The 20965-nt window shown below is 42.1% G+C and overlaps 1 protein-coding gene across 4 annotated transcripts; it reads right to left on the bottom strand.

The window, feature by feature from the left end:
• Positions 1–12993: 12993 nt before the first annotated feature.
• Positions 12994–20951, bottom strand: RBM4 (RNA binding motif protein 4). 4 transcript variants are annotated; one of them, XM_037053314.1, is made up of 4 exons: positions 20873–20951; positions 19502–19919; positions 17504–17544; positions 12994–13431 (listed from the first exon to the last, which is right to left on the bottom strand). In XM_037053314.1, exons 2-3 carry the CDS (start codon positions 19911–19913, stop codon positions 17513–17515), a joined length of 444 nt encoding a protein of 147 aa, XP_036909209.1. In that variant the 5' UTR covers positions 19914–19919; positions 20873–20951; the 3' UTR covers positions 12994–13431; positions 17504–17512. The 4 variants fall into 4 exon arrangements, with proteins under 4 accessions (XP_036909209.1, XP_036909207.1, XP_036909208.1 ...); XM_037053312.1 differs by lacking the exon at positions 17504–17544 and adding an exon at positions 15494–16184; XM_037053313.1 differs by lacking the exon at positions 17504–17544 and adding an exon at positions 15494–15775.
• Between the last annotated feature and the right edge of the window lie 14 nt (positions 20952–20965).

The raw sequence follows: 20965 nt of genomic DNA, 5'->3' as shown, positions 1-20965 counted from the left end.
TCCCTCCCTTTCCCTCTCTGAAAATAAAATCTGCCCTGGCTGGTGTAGCTCAGTGGATTGAGCACAGGCCTGTGGAGCAAAGGGTCGCCGGTTTGATTCCCAGTCAGGGCACATGCCTGGGTTGCAGGCCAGGTTCCCAGTGGGGGACCCATGAGAGGCAAGCACACATTGATGTTTCTCTCCCACTCTTTCTCCTTCCTGTCACCTCTCTCTAAAAATAAATAAAATATTTAAAATAAATAAATCTTTTAAGAAAATCTTTCCATTCCCTGCAGTAGGTAACACTAGGAAAGGTGGCTTTCATCCAATGTAACAAGACTGCTGAACAGAACAAGTTATTTCTAAACCTCAGTTCTTACATGAAAAACTGCATGTTGCGCATACAAAATCTTTATTTTGCAAAGGCCAAATTTCTCGTTATAGACCGTTTCAGTCCCTTGAGGCCTCTCACACTAAAAGTTCCTGAGTTCATTTGAATTTCTACTGAGCCAGGATTTGGGTTACGAATTTCTAGTAAAGAAGAAAACCTTAATTACATCTGTGAAAACTGCTATGGAGGAACATGTACAGGGAGCTGTGAAAATAGTGACCATCTATCTGCAGGAATGCAGAAGGAAGAGAGCTGTCATCCCCACTTCAGTCCTTCACAGATCCCAGCCTCCCCCTCCTGTTTCTTGCCCAACTGTGGGACCAACAGACAAACCCACCAAGCCTCAAAGGGTCCTCCTAGGTTATCAAACTGTTCCACCATCTCTGCCTTTTTTAAGATATTTTTTGGAAAGAGGGAGAGAAATACCAATGTGTGGTTGCCTCTCGAGCACCTGTTACTGGAGATCTGGCCCACAACCCAGGCATGTGTCCCTGACTAGGAACTGAACCAGCAAACTTGATTAGCAGGCCAGTACTCAATCCACTAAGCCACACCGGCCAGGTGGCTTTTCATTTTAAAAGACTTTACTTTTTAGAGAGCAAGGAAAGGAAGAAGGGCGAGCGGGGATATCAGTGTGCATGGGGATACACTGATCGGTTGCCTCTCATGCCCCCAACTGGGAATTCAACCAGTAACCTTTTGATTTGCAAGCTGGTGCTCCATCCACTGAGTCACACTAGCCAGGGTGGCTTTTTATTTTAAATACAATGGGACAATGCTGAAAGGTTTCAAGTTAACAAGTGATGATATGATTTATAGTTATCAACAACATCCCAGCTACTGACTAGAGAGTAAATTGAAGAGAAGGGAAAAAAGAAGTAAGATGCCAGGAGGCAGCTACTATAGTAGTCCTGTGGGATGACTGTATGGTCTTGACTATGTGACAAAGACATGAACAGAAGTAGCAACACTTGATATAATACATCCTAAGGATGAGGGGGAATGAGAAATGGAAGAATCGAGGATGATTACCAGGAATCTTGCTGGAGCAGCTACATAGATGGTAATAGCATTTAAACAAATGGAGACAATTGGAGGAGAAATTATTTTGGAATAGGGAGATTCAGGATTTCTATTTCAGACATACCAGGTTTGATGTATTAAGTCAAAGAAAGAGCTTCTGAGCACAGGAGGTCCTCAATCAACGTTATTTTGTGTAACATCAAAGAGAATGCTGTAAAAACTTATTTAATGTCAAAGTAAAAAACATGAAATTAACTATCATTTTAATAGTGTATTTTATTTAATTCATTATACCCCAAACATCACTTAATATACAACAATCACTTAAAAATGAGTGTTTAACATTCTTTTTCATATGTCTTTGAAATCCAATGGGTATTTTATACTCAGCACTCTATGTGGCTATGGCCATCATACTGGTTGGCACTATGATGGCAAACCAATGGCCATCATATGGTTCGGATGATACACAAAGCCTAGAGAATTGGTGAAATCACCTCAAATAGGGTTTCAACCTTGGCACTACTGATATTTGGGACTGGATAATTCTTTGGGGGGGGGGCAGGGAGCACCCATCCTGTAGAAGTTCAGCAGCATCACTGACCTAGGAATGATAGGTCCTAGGGAAATGAAGGCGTAGGGTAATTTCGTGTGAAAACTTTGGAGGTCCAGTTTCTAGCACATGAAAAATCCCAACCAATGTCTGTAATGGCAACATCAAGACATCTTCCCCCGTTGTCACTGCTTATATAATCAAGTTTCTCCTCTTCTGACCCCTTCCTCTTGACAAGTAGTAGCATTTACTGATGACTACTGCCCTCAAAGAGAAATTGTATATACCTGTTTGAAGAGTTTGGGTGTTCTCCAAATTAGAAGGAACCATGGGTGCAGATTTAAATATCAGGTTTTCATGGCCTCTTGGCCAGACACAGCTTGTTTAAGCATAAAGAAGAAAACTTGAAGCTAGAGACACACAATTGGAAATCTCCATAATCTAGACAGTAGGTAAAGCTGAGGGAATTAGTGATGCCACCTAACAGAGAAGCATGGAGAAGAGAGGCAAGAGATACAGTCTCATTTTTATTACTGGGAACACTTGTCAACTTTTCTTTCATCTTGAAACCGCAAATCTGCTGCTGAACTACCTAGAGGAATAGCTGGTACAAATGCTAAGGGAGGAACAGCTTGACATGTATTCAACAGATCTACATAAAGTCCATCCAGTATAGTGTGGCTGAAGCTGAGTCAGCAAAGGAATGTAGGATAAAGTTGGACAACCAATAGGAGGAGGGAGCAGACAACCAAGGGCTATAAAAGGTTTGTCTGGGGACCTTGATTTTATTCTGAATGATGCCCTGGTTGGTGTGGTTCAGTGGATTGTCAGCCTGTAAACCAAAAGGGTAGCCCAGTCCTGAATGAAATGCCTGGGGGTGAGGGGTAGCTGTGACCATTACCTGCCAGCATGACCCAGTTGATTGAAGCATTGTCCTGTACACCAAAGAATACAAGTTCAATCCCTGATCAGGACACATGCTTAGGTTGCAGATTCAATCCCCAGTTAAGGGGGCTTATGAGGGGCAACCAAACAATATTTCTCTTGTCATATGGATGTTTCTCTTCCCTCTTCCTAAAAGCAATGAAAAGCCCTGCCTAGTATGGCTCAGTGCATTGAGCACCAGCCTGAGGACTGAAAATTTGCTGATTCAATTCCCAGTCAGGGCATGTGCCCAGGTTGTGGGCCAGGTCCCCCGACCTGGGGGTGTGCAAGAAGCAACCTGTGTCTCTCCCTTTCTCCTTCCTTTCTCCCCTCTCTAAAAAAATAAAATATTTTTAATAACTAAATAAAAGCAACGAGGCCCTGACTGGTGTGGCTCAGTGGATTGAGTGCCGGCCTGTGAACCAAAGGGTTGCCAGTTAGATTCCCAGTTGAGGCACAGGCCTGGATTGCAGGCCAGGTCCAGTTGGGGCGCACGAGAGGCAACCACACATTGATGTTTCTCTCCCTCTTTCTCCCTCCCTTCCCTTCTAAAAATAAATAAGCCTTAAAAAAATAATGAAAAATGTCGAGTGAGGATTAGAAAAGAAAAAAGTATCACTCTGGCTTCTATATTGTGAATAAATGGAAGACAACGTAGAAACAGGGAGATCAATTAGGAAAGAACTTAGGAAATCCAAGTGAGAGATGATGGTGGCTCTGACTAGGTGCTGACAGTCATGGAGACTAGAAGACTTCTTAACAGACTGAATGTGGGTATGTATACCCCCTAAGTTTTAGGCCAGAGTAACTGAAGGAGGGGGCGGGGCACTAGAAGTTGTTTTATACCAGTTGTGTTTGCAATATTCAGACACCCAAGCAATACTGTCAAATGTCAAATGGTAGTAGGTATGAATCTGGAGTTTGGGAGAAAGACCTGGAGATATAAATTGGGAATTTTTGTATGTGGAACAGCATTTGAATTCACAGAATCACCAAAGACCAAGATTTAAACTCCAGAGTCTCCAAGATCAAAAGGTCAGAAAGGAAAAGTTAACAGCAGAGGAAATTGAGAAAGTAGGAAAACCAAGCGTGTTGTGTCCTAAAAGTCAAATGAATTAAGTGTTAAGGAACAGTGTAATCAACAATGTCAAAATACTAGTAAGATATAAATGGGTAGATGAAGACTAAGAATTGACCAGGGACTGAAAGGATTAACTGCAAAGCAGCACAAAGGCTTATTGGAGTGACAAAAATGTTCTCTCTTTTGATTGTGGTTGTACTCTTAAAAATGGTGTGATTTATTGTATGAAAAAAATACCCCAATGAAGCCACTGTTGGAAACAGTGCATCACACAGTACTACTCATCTGCTTAAAAACAATGCAGGACTATTTCTCTCAGTAAGGACCCTTTGATGACCACTGAACTATTCGTTTAACTATCCGACTTCTTCTCTTAGTCCTCTCTCCCTGTCACTCCACTCTTGTCCTTGGTCTCCTTGATATTAGAACAGGTCAGCTACAACCTGGAACCTGACAGCCCTTGCTGGAGCAGCTCATTTGGCTGGGTGTTGTCCTGCACACGGAAAGGTTGTTGTTGGTTCAATTCCCAGTCAGGGCACATACAGAAAGCAGCCAATCAATGTTTCTCTAACACATCAACGTTTCTCTCCCTTCTCCCTTACTTCTCCTCCTCTAAAATAAAAAATAAAATTAAGGAAAAATAGTCTATTTGGCTTTCATCTCATTCATTTGGCTTTCATCTCATTCAAGTCTGCTCAAATGTCAATTTCTCAATAAGGTCTGGGCACCCTATTTATCACACTAATCTGCACACAAATACATTGTTCTGGCTCTCTCAATCCTTACTCAACTCTATCTTTAATACAAACTTCTTATCTCCTAACATACACTTTACTTACTTACCATGTCCTGGTCCATCAGCTGGAATTTAAAAATTTTAGATGGTAGCACTTCCATCAGTTTGAATCACGAGGATAACACACAGGAGAAACCACCGGAATATAAAGGGTGTATTATTTTGCAACATGAAATCACTAACAACGTTCCTGTGGAGTGGCCAGGGAAAAGCCCGACTAAAGAGGGTTGGGTTGGCTAGAAAATGGTGGGTAATAAATGGAGACAAAAGCCACAGAAAAATTTCTGAGTTTTGCTACAAAAAGGAATAAAGAAATGAAGTGATCATAACTGGCAGTGGAAGTAGAGCCAAGAACTTTTAATGGAAAGAATAGAATGTTTGCAATGCTAACATTGATCCAGTAGAAAGGAAAAATGGATGACGTGAGGGGAAGAACTGCAGGAGTGAGGATAGGCCCTAATGTGTACATAGAGCAACTGGCCTCGCATAAATGCAGTTACCAAGACAGAACGGGATCTGGGTGCAGACGCTGGAAGGTGAGTGATGAGAATGCTTAATTTCTCTTCAGATCGCTTCTGTTTTGTCAGTGAAGTATGAAGCAGGTCATTAGCTGAGTAAACATGCGGGAAGAGGAATGGACCAGGGATCTGTTCTGGCTGCTTGGCAGAAATTATGGGTCTACACAGTGTATGCTCATTTAAAGTAAGACTAGTCACTGAGACTGCTTTTCTCCAGTCACCTTCAACCTCACCCTGCAGGTGGATGAATAGGAAAATTGGATTTAATCTGGGTTATGGCTTCGCCAGGCAAGCATGATGAAGCTAAGGGACTGGGCAGCCCCAGGGTTTGTGAGGAAAATGAGGGTGTTAGGCAAAAGAATGGCAGTTATTGACTATGGATTTCAAATTGAGTAAGGAAGTGATATTAGGAAGGCAAATAATAACTGAAATTTGGATCAATGGAATGGATGTTCCAGTGAGATCAAAAGTGTTGGAATAGTAAAGAAATAGTAAATAAATCTGGATCTGGAAAGACAAATGGCTGAGATAAGGACACTAAAACCTAAAGGAAGTTTACTGGAAGAAATTTTATGACCAACTTAATTTTTGATGATTCCCAGCTACTGTTTACATTTCATTACTTATTTTGGTAAAGCAAAATCAGTATGTTCCTATTATGACTTTTCCTAAATCCAAAGTTGTATGAACTATGTAAGAAATTAGTCTCTGATGACCAAGTGGACCAACCAATAGGAATGTTGGTCTATACACAAGCCAAAAATTTGGGTGGTGGGGGCTGTTTTTGCTTGCAGCAAGAGAATGCACCAGGACTGGATGTCAAGAGTGGGTAGAAAAAACATGGCTTTGGACACCAAGAAATTAAGACATCTGCTAATATATGTAACATACACCTTGACCTATAAGCATTACAGAAAGCCAGTTGGATCAAGGTTCAGCAAGTCTTCCACCCACCAGGAAGCCTTCGGGACAATATATCCACTTAGGCCAACATAATGGCCCCATAACTTGGTCCAAGTCTGAAGCTGTAGCTTGCAACAAGATAACTTAGATTTTGTAACAGGCTACCAATGGTCTTGAAGCCCATTTCAAGAAAAAGTCCATGGGACCTGAGTGAAGGCCATGGGACTCCTAATAGAACTGGCGCAGAATTAGTGCAAATCAGGTAAGATGAGCTCTTTCACCAAATATGACATCCTAAAAATCGCATATAAGCTTTGTCTTAAGATGGTCAATGAGTGTAATTTGCGGTAGCAATTTTTTTTCAAAAGTTAGGAGTTAAAACTTACGTTATCTACCCCTAAATTGGTCTGTATGCTATCCACCAGAGATGAAAATAGTGTTACCAGACAGAGAAGGAATAAGTGAGGAGAAAAATGTTCATTCTCATCCATCCTAACAGAGACAGAGGTGGACTGTCTCTAGCCCTGGGTATTGTCACAACTCCACTGGTGGGTTTCTTCAGCAGATTCTGCATGTTGAATCTAACAGCCAAATCACAACGATCTGATTTAACCCACTCCATGAAGCGTTAAGTGCCTTATTTACACCACTCTAGGCACACAGTCACAACTAGAATTGATTCTGACCCCCCGGCCAACCCTTAGAGACTATGATTTACTTGGTTTAAGGCAGTGGTCCCACCTGGAAAACAGTTTGTTAAGAGTAGGTAGAAGCTATCTACGTCCTGCTGATTTCCAGTCTTTCATCAACACAACTTTCTTATCATCAGAAAAGGAGGTATGTTCTATTAACAGTATTTTCATCCCTTTACAAAATCAAATTGCTTTACTCTCACAGCAATTTGATTTTGATCCCCAGCAGAGTGACCATCTAAAACACAAAGCTAGATATCTACCTCACACTTTATATTTATTTTCAAATACATTAGTTTTCAACTTAAAAAATAAAATCCTACCCCCGACTGGTGTACATCAGTAGATTGAGCACAGGCCTGCAATGCAGAGTCCCCAGTTTGATTCCCAGCCAGGGCACATGCCTGGATTGCAGGCCAGGTCCCTGGTGAGGGGACACACAAAAGGCAGCCACACATTAATGTTTCTCTCCCTCTTTCTCCTTCCCTTCCCCCTCTCTAAAAATAATAAAACCTAAAAAATAAGTAAATAAAACCATATAAGTACAAGAAAAAAAGAATTTCCTTATGTTTTTCAAGTGTAGAAATCCCAAGTATAATACAAAATCCCTAAGTCCTAAAAAGAAGACTGGAAATTCAACTACCATACATTTCACTTTCCCGCATAGCAAAAGCATCATGAAATAAAAATGACAAACTGGGAAGAAAAAAAAAAACCCACTAGCAACTCATATCACAAAGAGCTAGTATTTAAAATCTATATATTTGCTTCCACAAATTAACAAAACAGCAAAAATTTTTTAAAGGTAAGGACTGCCCTGGCTGGTGTGGCTTAGTGGATTGATCACTGGCCTGCAAGCCAGGTTGTCGGTTCGATTCCCTGTCAAGGCACATGCCATGGTTGTGGGCCAGGTGCTCAGTTGGGGGCACGTGAACAGCGAGCGACTGATGTCTCTCCCTTTCTCCCTCCTTTTCCCTCTCTCTGAAAATAAAATCTTTTAAAAAATTGTTAAATAAAAAAGCTAAGGACTAAGGATATCAAAAGACAGAAAGGAAATACAAATGGCTCTTTACCAATGGCTTCTGATGATCTCCAACAGGAAAATGAAGACTTCTGTAACAGTATCAGCAGTAAGGTTTTAAAACAATGATCCACCTCACTCATAAAAACAGATAAGCTTAACTGTAAGACACCATTTTAACCTATCGGGCTGGAAAAGCTCAACGGATGTGTTGATGAGGGTTCAGGGAAACACTGTCATACCTTGCTGATGGAAAAATAAAGTCAAATAATTTTTAGGACAATTTGACATGCAGCAAAATGTTAAATGGCATTCCATCTCTACAGCTACCATTTAAACAATACACTTACACTCATGCAAAGTAATCATATTTTATCTAATCCAAAAAGCTGTTAACTCTAAGGTATATCATTGATTTTAACATACATCATTAATTCACATACCACCACTAAAACCAAAATACTTCCAATTAAACTATATATAGCAATACATTTAAACTTCAGATATTTACAAACATGAGCAGCCCTGGGCCAGTGTGACTCAGTTGAAGTGTTGTCCCATAAACCACAAGGTTACGGGTTCAATTCCCAGTCAGGGCACATGCCTAGGTTGCAGGTTTGGTCCCTGGTCAGGGTGCATGCAAAAGACAACTGATCAATTCTCTCTCCCTTCCCCGAAAATTAATAAACATGCTCTCAGGTGAAGAGAAAATTTTAAAAGGGGGTAAAAAATGTAAAAATTACATAATCAATTTCATCCGATAATCCTTTTGAGAATATTCAAAATCTGGTTTCCTACCTTGCTAGACCTTCTGTGTTTTATAGATGTGCCATACTAAAATTCTACAGGAACCTTTTGGGGGCATCCTAGCTGCCAGGATGCTTCTCTGACTTTCCCAGAAAAACTTTAATTGTTCAATACTAAAGTCTGCTCTTCAAACCATTTCGAGTCTACAAATAAATCATAGTATCGTATGTAACAGCTCAAGCCAGTAGGTAAAAAGTATCTCGTTCTCCTTGCAACAGCCTGGATGAAATAGATCAGACTGAAGTTCTAAAAAAAAAAAAAAGATTTTAGCTCTGGCCAGTATAGCTCAGTGTATTGAGCACTGGACTGCAAAAGGGTCACTGGTTTGATTCCCACTCAGGGCACATGCCTGGGTTGTGGGCCAGGTCCCCAGTGGGGGGCACTCGAGAGGCAACCACACATTGATGTTTCTCTCCCTCTTCCCTTCTCTAAGCATAAATATTTTTTAAAAGGATTTTGTTTTTAGAGAGAAGGGAGGAATAGAAATATCAATGTGTGGTTGCCTCTTATGCACCTCCTACTGGGGATCTGGCCCTCCACCTAGGCATGTGCCCTGAGAATTGAACCAGCAATTCTTTGGTTCACAGGCTGGCACTCAATTTACTGAGCCACACCAGCCAGGGCTGGAGGTTCTATACTAACCTAAGCACCGACCTCTCAGACCTGGTTTCAATATTCCTTACACAGTGAAATTGAGAGGCAGCACCTTGTTGCAAACAGCATGTCTGATGTAGATATCAAGGTGACCACCACCAGGCCCGGCCCTTACAGACCTAGCCCCACGGGACAAAGAGCACTGTTTCCCTGTTGGCCTGAAAAAGTCAGGCAAACAAGAGCAGTCATAGAAAAATTCAGCATTTTTGGTTTAGATATCACTAGCTAAGCACTTCCTCCTCCTTTAGTTTATTATCTCTTTGCCTTTTATCTCAGGGGTGCTATTTCCCTGCCAATAAAATAATACAAAAGTCCCTACTCTTGGTATAAGATTCACATTTTGGTGAGATGTTGGAAAGTGTTAAGCCACCGGGTAAGGCTTAAAGACAGAAAAAAGAACTAATGACGAAACTTTTTATTTTTTATCAAAATAATCCATGCAAACAATACAAAGCTTTCAAATCTCTTGCCCCATCCTCCCCAGAAGCAATGGTTTTTAGCTTTTTAAGCTGTTCCTTACCTTTGTGTCTAAGATGCTCATAATTCTCATTTAGCACTTTTTAAAATTCTCTACTCACCCATCTGCATTTCCCCACTCTCCAAAAGGAGTTAAATGACAATTATTTTATTATACTGTGGCTATGATTATGACAAGGTCATGATTATGAGCCCCATAATTGTGTTTTTGTTTACTCCTGAGTTTTTACCCATTTTCATTTATTTTCTATGTACTTGTCATAGAAAATAACAAAGCATTCCTATGAAGAATTCAGCTCTGAATTCTTCAAGTGAACCAAAATTTCCTCAAAGTCTTCATATACAGGAATTTCTTAATTTTGTCTTGGAGACTTTCCCTTTTGACCTCTACTGTCTCCTGCTTCGACTACTGTTCTCCAAGCCCTCAGTGGAAAAGTACTTCTGGCAAAGGGATTCCCATTGCCATCATTCTGGGAATTCCATTTTCTGCAGCATGAGACCATGCGGAAAACTCTAGTACTGAGCAAACTTTCCTCCAGGAGTTTGCAAAAGCACTTCACACCACAATGAATGCAAAGTCTACCTCACTACTCTATCCCCCTAGAGTCTAGTTTAATTCTGATGCATTAAACCACAGGTTAGGAAGCCTGGTTTAACTTAGCATTCACCCCAAGTCAACTCAATTTTGAGGATGCCCAGACGACTTTTAAGCCAACATTGAGGTCTAACACCAAGCCAAACCGCCAAAATCATCCTGAAAACTGCCCTCCCAGGACCTTTTACCCATCCAGAATCAGGCTGGGCCGGAGGCCATCACTACAGGAGTGTGATAATTCTCTTCCCACTTGAATTCCAGTGATACACCCATCTGCACACCCAAGGCCTAAACAGAAAGTCACTGTGGAGTCAAGGTAAGGATAGGTACCATGCTGTGTTCATCTTTGCCCTCTCCACATGGTAGGCAGCTAGTGAGCACTATTTTGTAAGTGCAAAACTAGCTCTAAGGTGAATGTGAATCACATTTAATTCAAGAAAATGAACAACGAAAGGCTATGGGAAAATCACTGTATTAAAATAAAGCAACACCCTGAAAAACTGTGTAGCTCCTGAGCTATATGCGAGACAATATAACTTTGTCAATTACACAGAGCAGACCACATGGCCTCAACTCAGAGATATATTTGATTAGAAGCTTAAACAAAAACAATTTCAAAAACAATGTTGAAATATCAGCAAGTTAAATTCAATTAACTCCAAATCAAGTTTTAGAATTCACTGTTTTTTCCACCATTCTTAATAGGGTTTTCTCTTTAACATTACTCCATTACTTTTTTTAAAGCTATAGTGGAAATACAGCATTAAACCAACCCAGATTCTGGCAGTCATGAAAAACTGCCTAGGCTGTTACAGTGAGACCATGCTCTCAAAGCAGAAAAGCAAGAATGACTCCCTTAAAGTTTCAACCAGACAGAATGTTTCATAATGCAATTATGTATTACTCCCATATTTAATCCCCCATCACCACCTCAGAAAGGTTTCACTGACTTTCCCACCTAAAAAATATTCTCTACTTTATAAATTTGTCTCCCCTCTTAGAATATAAGCTTCAGCCCTGGCTGGTGTAGCTCAATGGATCGAGTGCGGGCCTGCAAACCACAGGATCGCGGTTCAATTCCCAGACAGTACACATGCCTGGGTTGCAGGCCAGTTCTCAGTGGGGGACACATGAGAGGCAACCACACATTGATGTTTCTCTCCTTCTCTCCTTCCCTTCCCCTCTAAAGATAAATTTTAAAAAATAATAAAGAATATAAGCTTCAAGACTGTAGGTATCCCCAGTACCTAAAACAACTTGCAGAATATGACTCAAAACATTTGTTGAAATCAATGAAAATTAGTCATCATCTTTTAAAACTTGCTAATCCCACCCATCAGACCAAGAGGTATATCAATACAAGATTAGATTTGTGATGGTTAAGAGAAAAAGGGACCAAAATAGACACAACCTCCCAGTGGTGGGAAACCAACCCAACATAGCCTAGATTAACACATTAGTCATAATCTTGGTCGCTGACTACTTCTTACCCGGAGGAAGAACTATTTCCAACCCTTGTCTTAATCACTTAACCTTTCACCAAAGACAGCTTCCATGTTCAGCAATTATTTGTCTTGAGGGCAGAGCAAGACTGCAATTAACAGAAAAATCACTGCATGAAAGGACAATGAAACACCTATCAAGGGGTTTCACAGAACAAACATTCGATAAATTACAAGTTGTATCAATAACAAAGGTATACCCATCTAGGCCATATATGAATGAGTCAGGTTGAAGCACTAAAAAAATAACTGAGAAACCACCCAACTGAAGACCAGCTCCTTTTTCTTACCTCCCATCACAATCCACTTTTCTTAAAAGTAGGACACCTGGCATACAGTAGGTACTCAGTATTTGTTGAATGGACTTTGGGAAATGCCCCAATTATATACTCCCCTACTATACATGTTAAAACCGGAGCAAGAAAAGTATAGACAAAAAAATCTGGAAGGCAGTCTGTTTGCATAAGCAGAGCTAAGAAGTGCCTCTTCTCTGCACTCACCAACCCATCCTCATTGTTAAATAATGTAAAACTCAATGCCAGGGTATTCTAATGGCTTTAAGTACAAGTAATGAGGTACTAGTGGGATTCTTTGGATTTTGTCAGATCTACATAAATAGATGGCAAAAGGGATTAAAAACTTATTTTTTTTCCATATGACATAAAAAGTGATAGTGTTCCCTCAAATCCTTTCTTTTCTTAGAGCTCTTCCTTACAAGTTAGCCCAGCTAGATGTATTGATTGGGGGGCTATTGATTGAATGGAAGTAGTAAAGGATGGGTGATGACTGCTTCTCAAGCAGGAAAAGACTTGTATCTCCAAACTACTAGTAAGTAATGGTTTTAAAATAAAGGTGGACTGGTGGGAGGAAGTCTTTACTGCAATAAGGCTGCCTGCCTGGGTTCTTCTGTATAACCCCTCTTTTTCCTTTGGCACCTGTGGGTCCACCTACAAGAAAGAAACAGTGATGTCCACTCAGAGCTGAATGTCAAACTTTACATCCTCCGCCTCGCTTTCGGGGACAAATAAAGAACCCAGACACAAGCCCAAGCAAGAACGCTCTCAAAGCACACATATCCTAAGTTGAAAAACCATTTATTTCACTGGAACGAAAAAAAAGTGATCCAACTGTGTGTCCACCTGCCACAAGCCTTTGGGCCAAAGACTCAGAAGCAGTGACACTCTCACCAAGGTCATTCCCAAATCCAACACCCACCGGAGGCAGGAGGTGGGGAGATGGCATAGCCCCCACCAGAGTTTCTGCACACAATGAGGCCTGCTAGGAGAACAGAACATGAATGGGAAGCTACAGAAATACTGGAGGACAGGAAGAACAGGAAAATGGGCAGGAGAGAGGAAAGGAAGAGGTGGTCTGAACTTAGCAAGGTAAATTAAGGTCCACAGTTCCTGAGGGACTGAACGCACAGAGCCGAGAACGTCCCGGAGACAGGGTACCATGAAGGGTGTATTCTCATGCACAACTGCAGCTTGGAATTTCAGCCCACACACATCCCACCTGAAAGAGAGCACAATACAGGGGCTTTACAGCAAAGCTCAAAAGGGCTTTCCCACTTAAAACTTCAAAGAACATCTCTACAAAGTCTGCTAACTTGACTTTGGTTACGTTTACTTACTTGTACCCATGTATAGTACCTTGGTAATCTCTGAAGGTGAAAAGAGCCTGATGGCCAGAGAGTAACTGGGAAGGTCAGGCAATCCCAGACTGGGGCCTTTAAATTTTTTCATGAGCGTAGGCAGACATTGCATTTCCCTTGATGTTAACATTACCATTCCTCAGAGAAGGTAATTCCACATCACAAACTGTCATTGGAAGGCAGGAAACAGCAAGGTTCCAATTAGCTCTCTGGGGTAAAACGTCAAAAGTGCATTTGAATCTGGGAGTTACTACCAAGGTCCAAGTTAAAAATCATTTAAAGTCTAGGCAAATGCAGCATCAACTGAACAAGCTGAAAGGCCTGAGGGCATCTAACCCTGCCTAGGGAAGAAACTAAAAGTAGTACTGAAGGGCAAGTGTAAGCTACACACCCAAATTTCTTTTCCAGCCCTCTGAGTGATTTCCTACCCAATAACCCTGGGCAAGTTACACACTTTCTGCCCTAATGGAAAAGATGACGGAGCATCACCCACACTGTTACTGCAGGATTTTGGATCAATATCTAGGACACACTACAGGATACTCAAAGGGCACTGAGAAATCACCCTTTAATACAACAGCAATCTCAAACACCCAGAGTCCAAAGCTGGCAAGCATCGAAAGAGATATATATACTCAAGTAGAGCCAAATGAATCATGACATTCAAAGTGTGCAACAGAGGAAAAAGCCAGAGGACTCAAGGTAGAGTGGCTGTTCGAGAGGATTAAATGCCCGTAACTAGCAGAAAGATGAAGGAAGTGATCTGTTTAAAACAGTGATTTTCAACCTTCTTCATCTCATGGCACACATAAATTAATTAATGAAATTGTGCAGCACACCAAAAACTGTACTTTTTGCCAATCTGATTTAAAAAAAGGTGTAATTTTGATTCATTCACACCAGACAACTGTTGTGTTGACTGTTGTCATTTTTTATTTGACAGTCTAAGGAAAAAGCCCCTAAATTCTTATGGCACAACTGGTTGAAAATCGCTGGCTTAAGGCAAAGCTCTCAACACTGTACTTCAACATATCAAAGAGAGTAAAATTAACAAGTGTGCATATGCACACTTATATATTATCTATCTTAAAGAAGTGGAGAGAATGTCAAATCTAACACTGTGGGGACAGTCTAGAACAAAGCAAACAGGCTGTTACAGGACAGATTGAAAGATAAAGCAATGGAGTGGGCATTCTATTCAGGGAATGAATCTGAGCTGTGTGGAGAAGTTGGATTTGAGTCTATGCCCCAGATTCTTTGTTGGACTCAATTTTATAAAATCAAAAGGAGGTAATTTTTCTGTTCCTCTCTGCCCCAACATCAAGTGAGTTTTTCCTAATAGCTCATTAGTGGGTGAACTGTTCAGGAATGCCAGAAATACGCTGCTTCAAGATTAAGATGATGCCATTTGGGTAGTCTTCATACTAACTGGGACCAGAGCAGTAATGACCAGGTAACTATACAGTTATTGATTTTTATCATTACAGGTCATATCAGACCTTTCACACAGCACAAAGCAGACAGGAAACCTGCAGACCTTAGTAATGTCACATACCTAAGAATTTCAACAAAGGCTCTGAAAAACCACACAAGTCAAGTCTGAATGTCTGGGTCTCAGGTTCAGTTCAATTACAGAACACAGGTGTGACTTAAGATTCATCACACAATTCTTTGTTTTTCCAGACATAAATAGAATCAGACTGATTGCCACTACCAGGAGCCCTGGAATAATAGCCATGAGGGCTAAGTATGTTTACATATTTCAAAAAGTTAACTAGTTAGGACTTTTCCCTAGCCTCTAAAACGTGCTAGTAACCTTACCATAACCCTGCAAAAAGCAAGCAAGCAGGGCAGCCTAACTGGAGCCTTTGGGCTGCAGGAGGGATCGCAAAACCAGAACAGGTGACACCCCACCGCTCTCACCTCAAGCTTTAAAAGGCTGAATACCGCGCCCGATCCGCATACTGCTCCCGTTCATACCGGGCCATGTTGTACAGGGAATTCCGCGCGGCTGCCGAAGCTTGGGACAACTCACTGTCATGCCCGTAACCGTAGCCCTCTCCAACAGTGGGGACTGGGGCTGTAGCGCGACGCAGGGGGCTCCGATCCCGCCCGTAATATGAAGAGGAAGCTGCAGTAACAGCAGCAGCGGCTGCTGCAGCAGCAGCAGCTGTAGCAGCAGCTCCTGAGGTCGGCAACAGGTGTCTATCGTAGGGATCAAGAGAGGTGGAGGTGAGGTGACTGGCCATGGCTGTGTTCTGGACTTGTGGCAGATGGGACAGGGTCTGCTCTGCGTAATTATACGCGGAAGCAGCTGCAGCCGCCACTGCCTCATAGGACCGGGCAGCACGGCAGCGCTTGTAGTAGGCATCGAGCGCTCCGTATGCGTTGTTGTAATACAACGAATCCCCATAGCTCATGGTGTAAGGTGTACGCACTGCTCCATATTGCTCATTATATTGCTCGGTAAAGTCTGCCACTCGGCCCGAACGATCTATCGGACACTCTTTGGACCAGTGCCCCTCTTTCCCGCACCGATAGCAGCCGCTCTGGTCTCCCATCCCGGGCGCAGTCCTAAGCCGGCTGGTGGACAACTGCACGTGCATTCGTTTGCCTTGAAGAAACAGACGCAAGAAGGGTTGCTATCACTCTTAGTCATAGCCCCAGCCCCTACCCCAGATTCTGGTCATAGCAATGGCTTTACCTAGACAACGCTAATGTAGGACTCAATGCCACAAAGATTTTTTTTAAGTCCAATATATAAATTTAGTATAATGACCTGATTTCAGACAAAGATTAGATGAAGAAATGCTTTCGCTCTAACACCTAACACTAGTTTAATTCTTAAGAAAGAAACTACTTTCACTCAAAAATAAGCATCTACATCTTTGCCAAGTAACTATGGACAAAAACTACTCTGTGGCCCAATGTCAAAAGAAACCAGAAGAGTGCTTGGACAAGATTCTGGAACCTCCAATCTTCACTATCAAGACTCTGATTTCATTAGGCAGGGGAATGTAAAGATCAGTCCCCCCAGACTCTCAACCCACTCCAAAATCAAAGAGAATAGAACAAGAAGTTACCACTGACAGAGAGTGATCCAGACTTCATCCATGGCTTAGCATGATAAGCAATTTTCAGACTCGTGGAAAAAACACTCATGTAGTAGGGGAGAAGGAATAAACCGTACACTGAAGGACTGACTACCCGCCCTTTAACTGGGTTTTTTTAAATTGCTGGTTCTATTATCCTAACAAGGACACTTTACAACCTGACAACAGACCTCTAGTAGAATCAAAGGAAACCGGACAGGGAGTTCACAAGGTACCCGACTTTTTCTTAAAGATTATGAAAACTGTGGAAGAAAAAGGGGGGAATAGAAAAATGGAGAGTAACCAGTAATATCAGGCAGTGGATCAAACTGTTCATTTTAGCAAGATTAAAGTACTTTTTCAAAAACCTTAAACTAGGGATCTGATATTCTAAGAATATGTACTTATCACTATTTTTGCTGAGAACTACAATTTGTACTAAGAAAATGCAAAATACCACTTCTGAAGACCTAAAAAAAAAAATTTTCTGGAAAAGTTTAAGTTTTAAACATAATCTACCAATTTCATGGTGAGCAAAATTCAAAAAAAATTCCTAATGCAACTGACTGTGATGCAACCAAACATGGCAGATGTCAAATGAATGGTTAGAACCAGGGGAGAGTCAACAGGTCATCTATTCGTCTAATATTACAGAAAATAGTAAATACACAATTCACCTACAAAATAAAATTAGGTTCTGGGAGGCTACAAAAGGGAAAAGCGGTGGAAGGACCAAAATGCCAAAAAAAGTCCTATTTTAAACATTATATCTGGTATGTGAAGGCTGCGGGTTAAGACTTAAGATATGCAATTAAATATTTGAGTGCTTTAAAGTACTAACCTGTGTCCTTCAGGCATTTGCCCAAAGGGCCACTTTGGCACCTAACAAAATCAGAGAAAATAAGTGTAACCAAGGAACCAACCAAGCACATTCAAAACACAAAAAATCCTTAATAAATGCCCTAATAAAATCTAGGAAAAAAAAGTTTTTAAAAAACCCAAAGTAAAATTTTTTTAATGGGCAAACAATAAAAAACAGTTCACTCTTGAACAACATGTTTGAACTACATGGGTTCACTTATGCCTCTGAAATTCAAACCTGTGTTGTCCAAGGGTCAACTATATTTTTCAACCTGAGGATGGAAGTCCCCTTATGCAGAGGGCCAAGCTGTATACCTAATACTGAGAAACTGAAAAAGACCACTAATAAATACTGCTACCCGGCATACACTTAGAACTCTACTAGTAGTATTGAGGAGAATGGCTAATAATAAAAATAGGGCAAACAGAGAGCCTAGAGTTCAAATGCTAAAGGGTTTGTTCTCAATCAATCCACACTGCTCTTCCCTTACACATGTAACTACTACAAGCAGACACCACCACCTCTCCTTGCCCAAAAATTAGGTATCAGACCACAAACCCTCCACAAGAGCAGCCTTTGTTCCCAATTAAGTTGTTGACACAAAATAATTCTCAACTTACCAATTAAAAAAGAAAAACAAACTAGACCCGAGAGACCTGACACTTCTTAATAATGCACAGCAATACCCATGACACAGAGCACCCATTACTTGGGAGAATGATGATCAGACTTCCAGTTCTAAGACAGGCCCAATTTATGGGAAATAAACAGCAAACACAGCAGCAATTACTCTTAACAGGAGTGCTGAGCAGCACAGCGGCCACTATCTTGGTTTGGGCTAAAAAAGGTTGGTATGCAGATTAAAAACAGAGCAAGGAGTTGTGGAAATACCCAATAACTTGGAAGTAGTGACAATCAAAGGGGAAAGGGTCTTTTATTGACACTAGGGACTCCAAGGGGGGGTATGTGTGAAAGAAGTTAATCACCATGGTTACCAGCCCCCTCCTGATTGCCACTCTTGCCACAGAAGCTTAGACCTTAAACCAAGAAAAGACACCTCCCAAAGTATCACTCATTCTGGCCTCCAGGCACACTAAGGCGTTCCACCTAGTCAAGGCTGCAAGGTAACACCCATCTAAGTGCTCTATTCACAAAGGATGTTAAGCCCCCCAAACCAGTGTAAAGGCATTGCCATTACTGTCCTCCCCCAAAATATCTCAATACCTCCTCCTCAGAAACTCCTGAAATTAGCCTCGTCCTCAAAATAGAACCTCTTGGTCCAGGCACAAGAGCTGTAGCCCTTTAAAGGCACCAGTTTATCTAATCACTCGTTATCTTTACTGAGAAACTGAGCTGGGATAAGGTGCAGGAGCTGAACAGGGTTCCTACTCTTAAATGTGTCAAACAGCTTTTCCAGACTCTTTACATATAAAATAAAGAATAATGCTGGTACAGGCTACCTTACTTTATTATGCTTCCCAGATGTTGCTTTTCTTCCCCCTCAAATTTTAGGTAAGACCCTCTACCACCAAACCTGCTCAATCAACTGACTCCCTTCACGGCAAAGTGGCCTGGAACTGAACCTACAATGTATCTGAGGTATGCCTGTACTGTGCTGAGGCAATACATTCAGAACAAAAAACTATGATGTGCTCTACTACCCCCTCCCCCTACAAAGACAACATAACTGGGCAAATCTTCAGAGGAAAGAATTTCTGCACTAACAGGCATAAAAGCCTCAGGGGCTCCAAACTACAGCCAACTGGTTTATTCCCAGAGTCTTATTCACCTAAGGTAAAGCTCTAAATCCCAAGCTTTCCCTATTTTAGGTCCATCACCCACACTTAATCCTTTCACATCAGCCAGCCACCAGCTGAAACTCTACTCCAAACCCCTCCCTTTTACTTATCTTATCCAACCTATTTTCTGCACAGAGCCCGGTATTCAGCCCTCTTCCCAAAGAGGGTGGTGGTTCACCTTGAAACTCTGTGTTGTCAAGGCCCCTGATGGCCTCCACCGCATCCTCTGCCCGCTCCATGTGTACGAAGGCATAATCTTTCACGATGTCACATTCGATGACCGGGCCGTACTCCTCAAACTTGGCTCGAAGCTCTTTGTTGGTACAGGTGGGACTGATGTTGCCCACATGCAACTTGGTGGAGGTTTTGCTCTTATTCTTGCTGGCTTCCACATTGATGTTCACCCCGTGCAGCTTGTAGTGGTGCAGGTTGCGAATGGCATCCTCTGCCGCCGTCTTGTCCTCTATGTGCACGAAGCCGTAGTTCTTAATGATGTCACATTCCAGCACCTTGCCATACTGCTCGAAGAGCGTTCGGATCTCCTGCTCTGTGGCCTCGCGGGGCAGGTTTCCTATGAACAGCTTCACCATCTCTGCCTGAACGAGAAACAATTTTGACAAGACCTTAGGCCCGCGTCAATTAAAACAAAAAACCACACATACACTGGCATGTCCTTTCACTCTAGCAAATATTCCCGAACAGCTTTTCCTTACCCACCTCTGAACAGTAACAAAGGAAGAGGGAGTAAGGAAGCCCCCCTACAGTAGTGGCTACAGACCAATTAAGAACGAGAGGTGTGTAATGGAGATAGTACTCCGTACACAAAAGGGTTGGTAAGAAGTGGGTAATAGATTCAAACGGGAATTGAAATGAAAGGGCGGGCCTAAACGCAGCGCCGAGGGAACTTTCTATTATGATAGAAAACAAAGGTTTAACTACTGGCTTGCTGGACTGACTGAAATTATGGATTGGTTCTTCCTCTCATTACCGAGTACCTACCATTTCCGGAAAAGTGGGCCTTATAATAACTACGTTTTAGACTCTGAAATTTAGAATTTCCTTTGGAAGCAACAAACCGCCGACCAAGGCCAGACAGCGAGGGGTGAGATTACAGGAAGTGATGGGACGAGGCACGCCTGCCTTGGAGCTCCTTGGAGCTATGTCTCCTGCATAATGGAGACATGCGTGGCCAGAGACGGGGGGTTTCAGACTCACAAGCCCAGACACCAGGAACTGAAGGCCTGAGAAATTCTCGAAACGGGGTTGTAATTCCTAAGTCTAAGGAAAGAGCAGTTATCTCGGTGGGAACCTCGAGGCAAGATACCCAGACAAGTCGAGTGAGACACTAGGGAGGCCGAAAGCGAGATATTCCCGGAGGAGGTCGTGGGGGAAGGGACGCTTCAGACTAACCGCGAAATGCCGAGCACCGAAATAAGCTATTACCGATGCGGAGGCCGCGACCCCACTAAGACACCCCTGAAGCCCAAATGAGTGAGATAAGATTTAGCAGAGTAAGAAAAAGACTATGGAGAGGGTCGAAGTCTCTCACCCGCACGGAAATCAGCAAGAACGCTTCCTCGCGGCGCGGATGCTTCTGACAAAACGCTAAAATGGCGGCGGCCGCAGCAGTAACTCTGGGTAG

Source organism: Sturnira hondurensis, unplaced genomic scaffold, assembly GCF_014824575.4.
Source record: "Sturnira hondurensis isolate 20B ecotype Veracruz unplaced genomic scaffold, ASM1482457v3 Scaffold0007797, whole genome shotgun sequence".
In the NCBI taxonomy this organism is placed as follows: Eukaryota; Metazoa; Chordata; class Mammalia; order Chiroptera; family Phyllostomidae; genus Sturnira; species Sturnira hondurensis.
Note: the sequence above shows the minus strand (reverse complement) of the source record. Positions and strands in the feature narration are given on the sequence as shown.

Bases quoted from the DNA above. Each gene is read 5' to 3' on its own strand.
- RBM4 (XM_037053312.1), bottom strand. From the start codon at position 19,913: ATGGTGAAGCTGTTCATAGGAAACCTGCCCCGCGAGGCCACAGAGCAG. The intron at 16,185-19,501 runs GTGAACCACCAC...TGTTTCTTCAAG, and splicing joins TGACAACACAGAGTTTCAAG to GCAAACGAATGCACGTGCAG.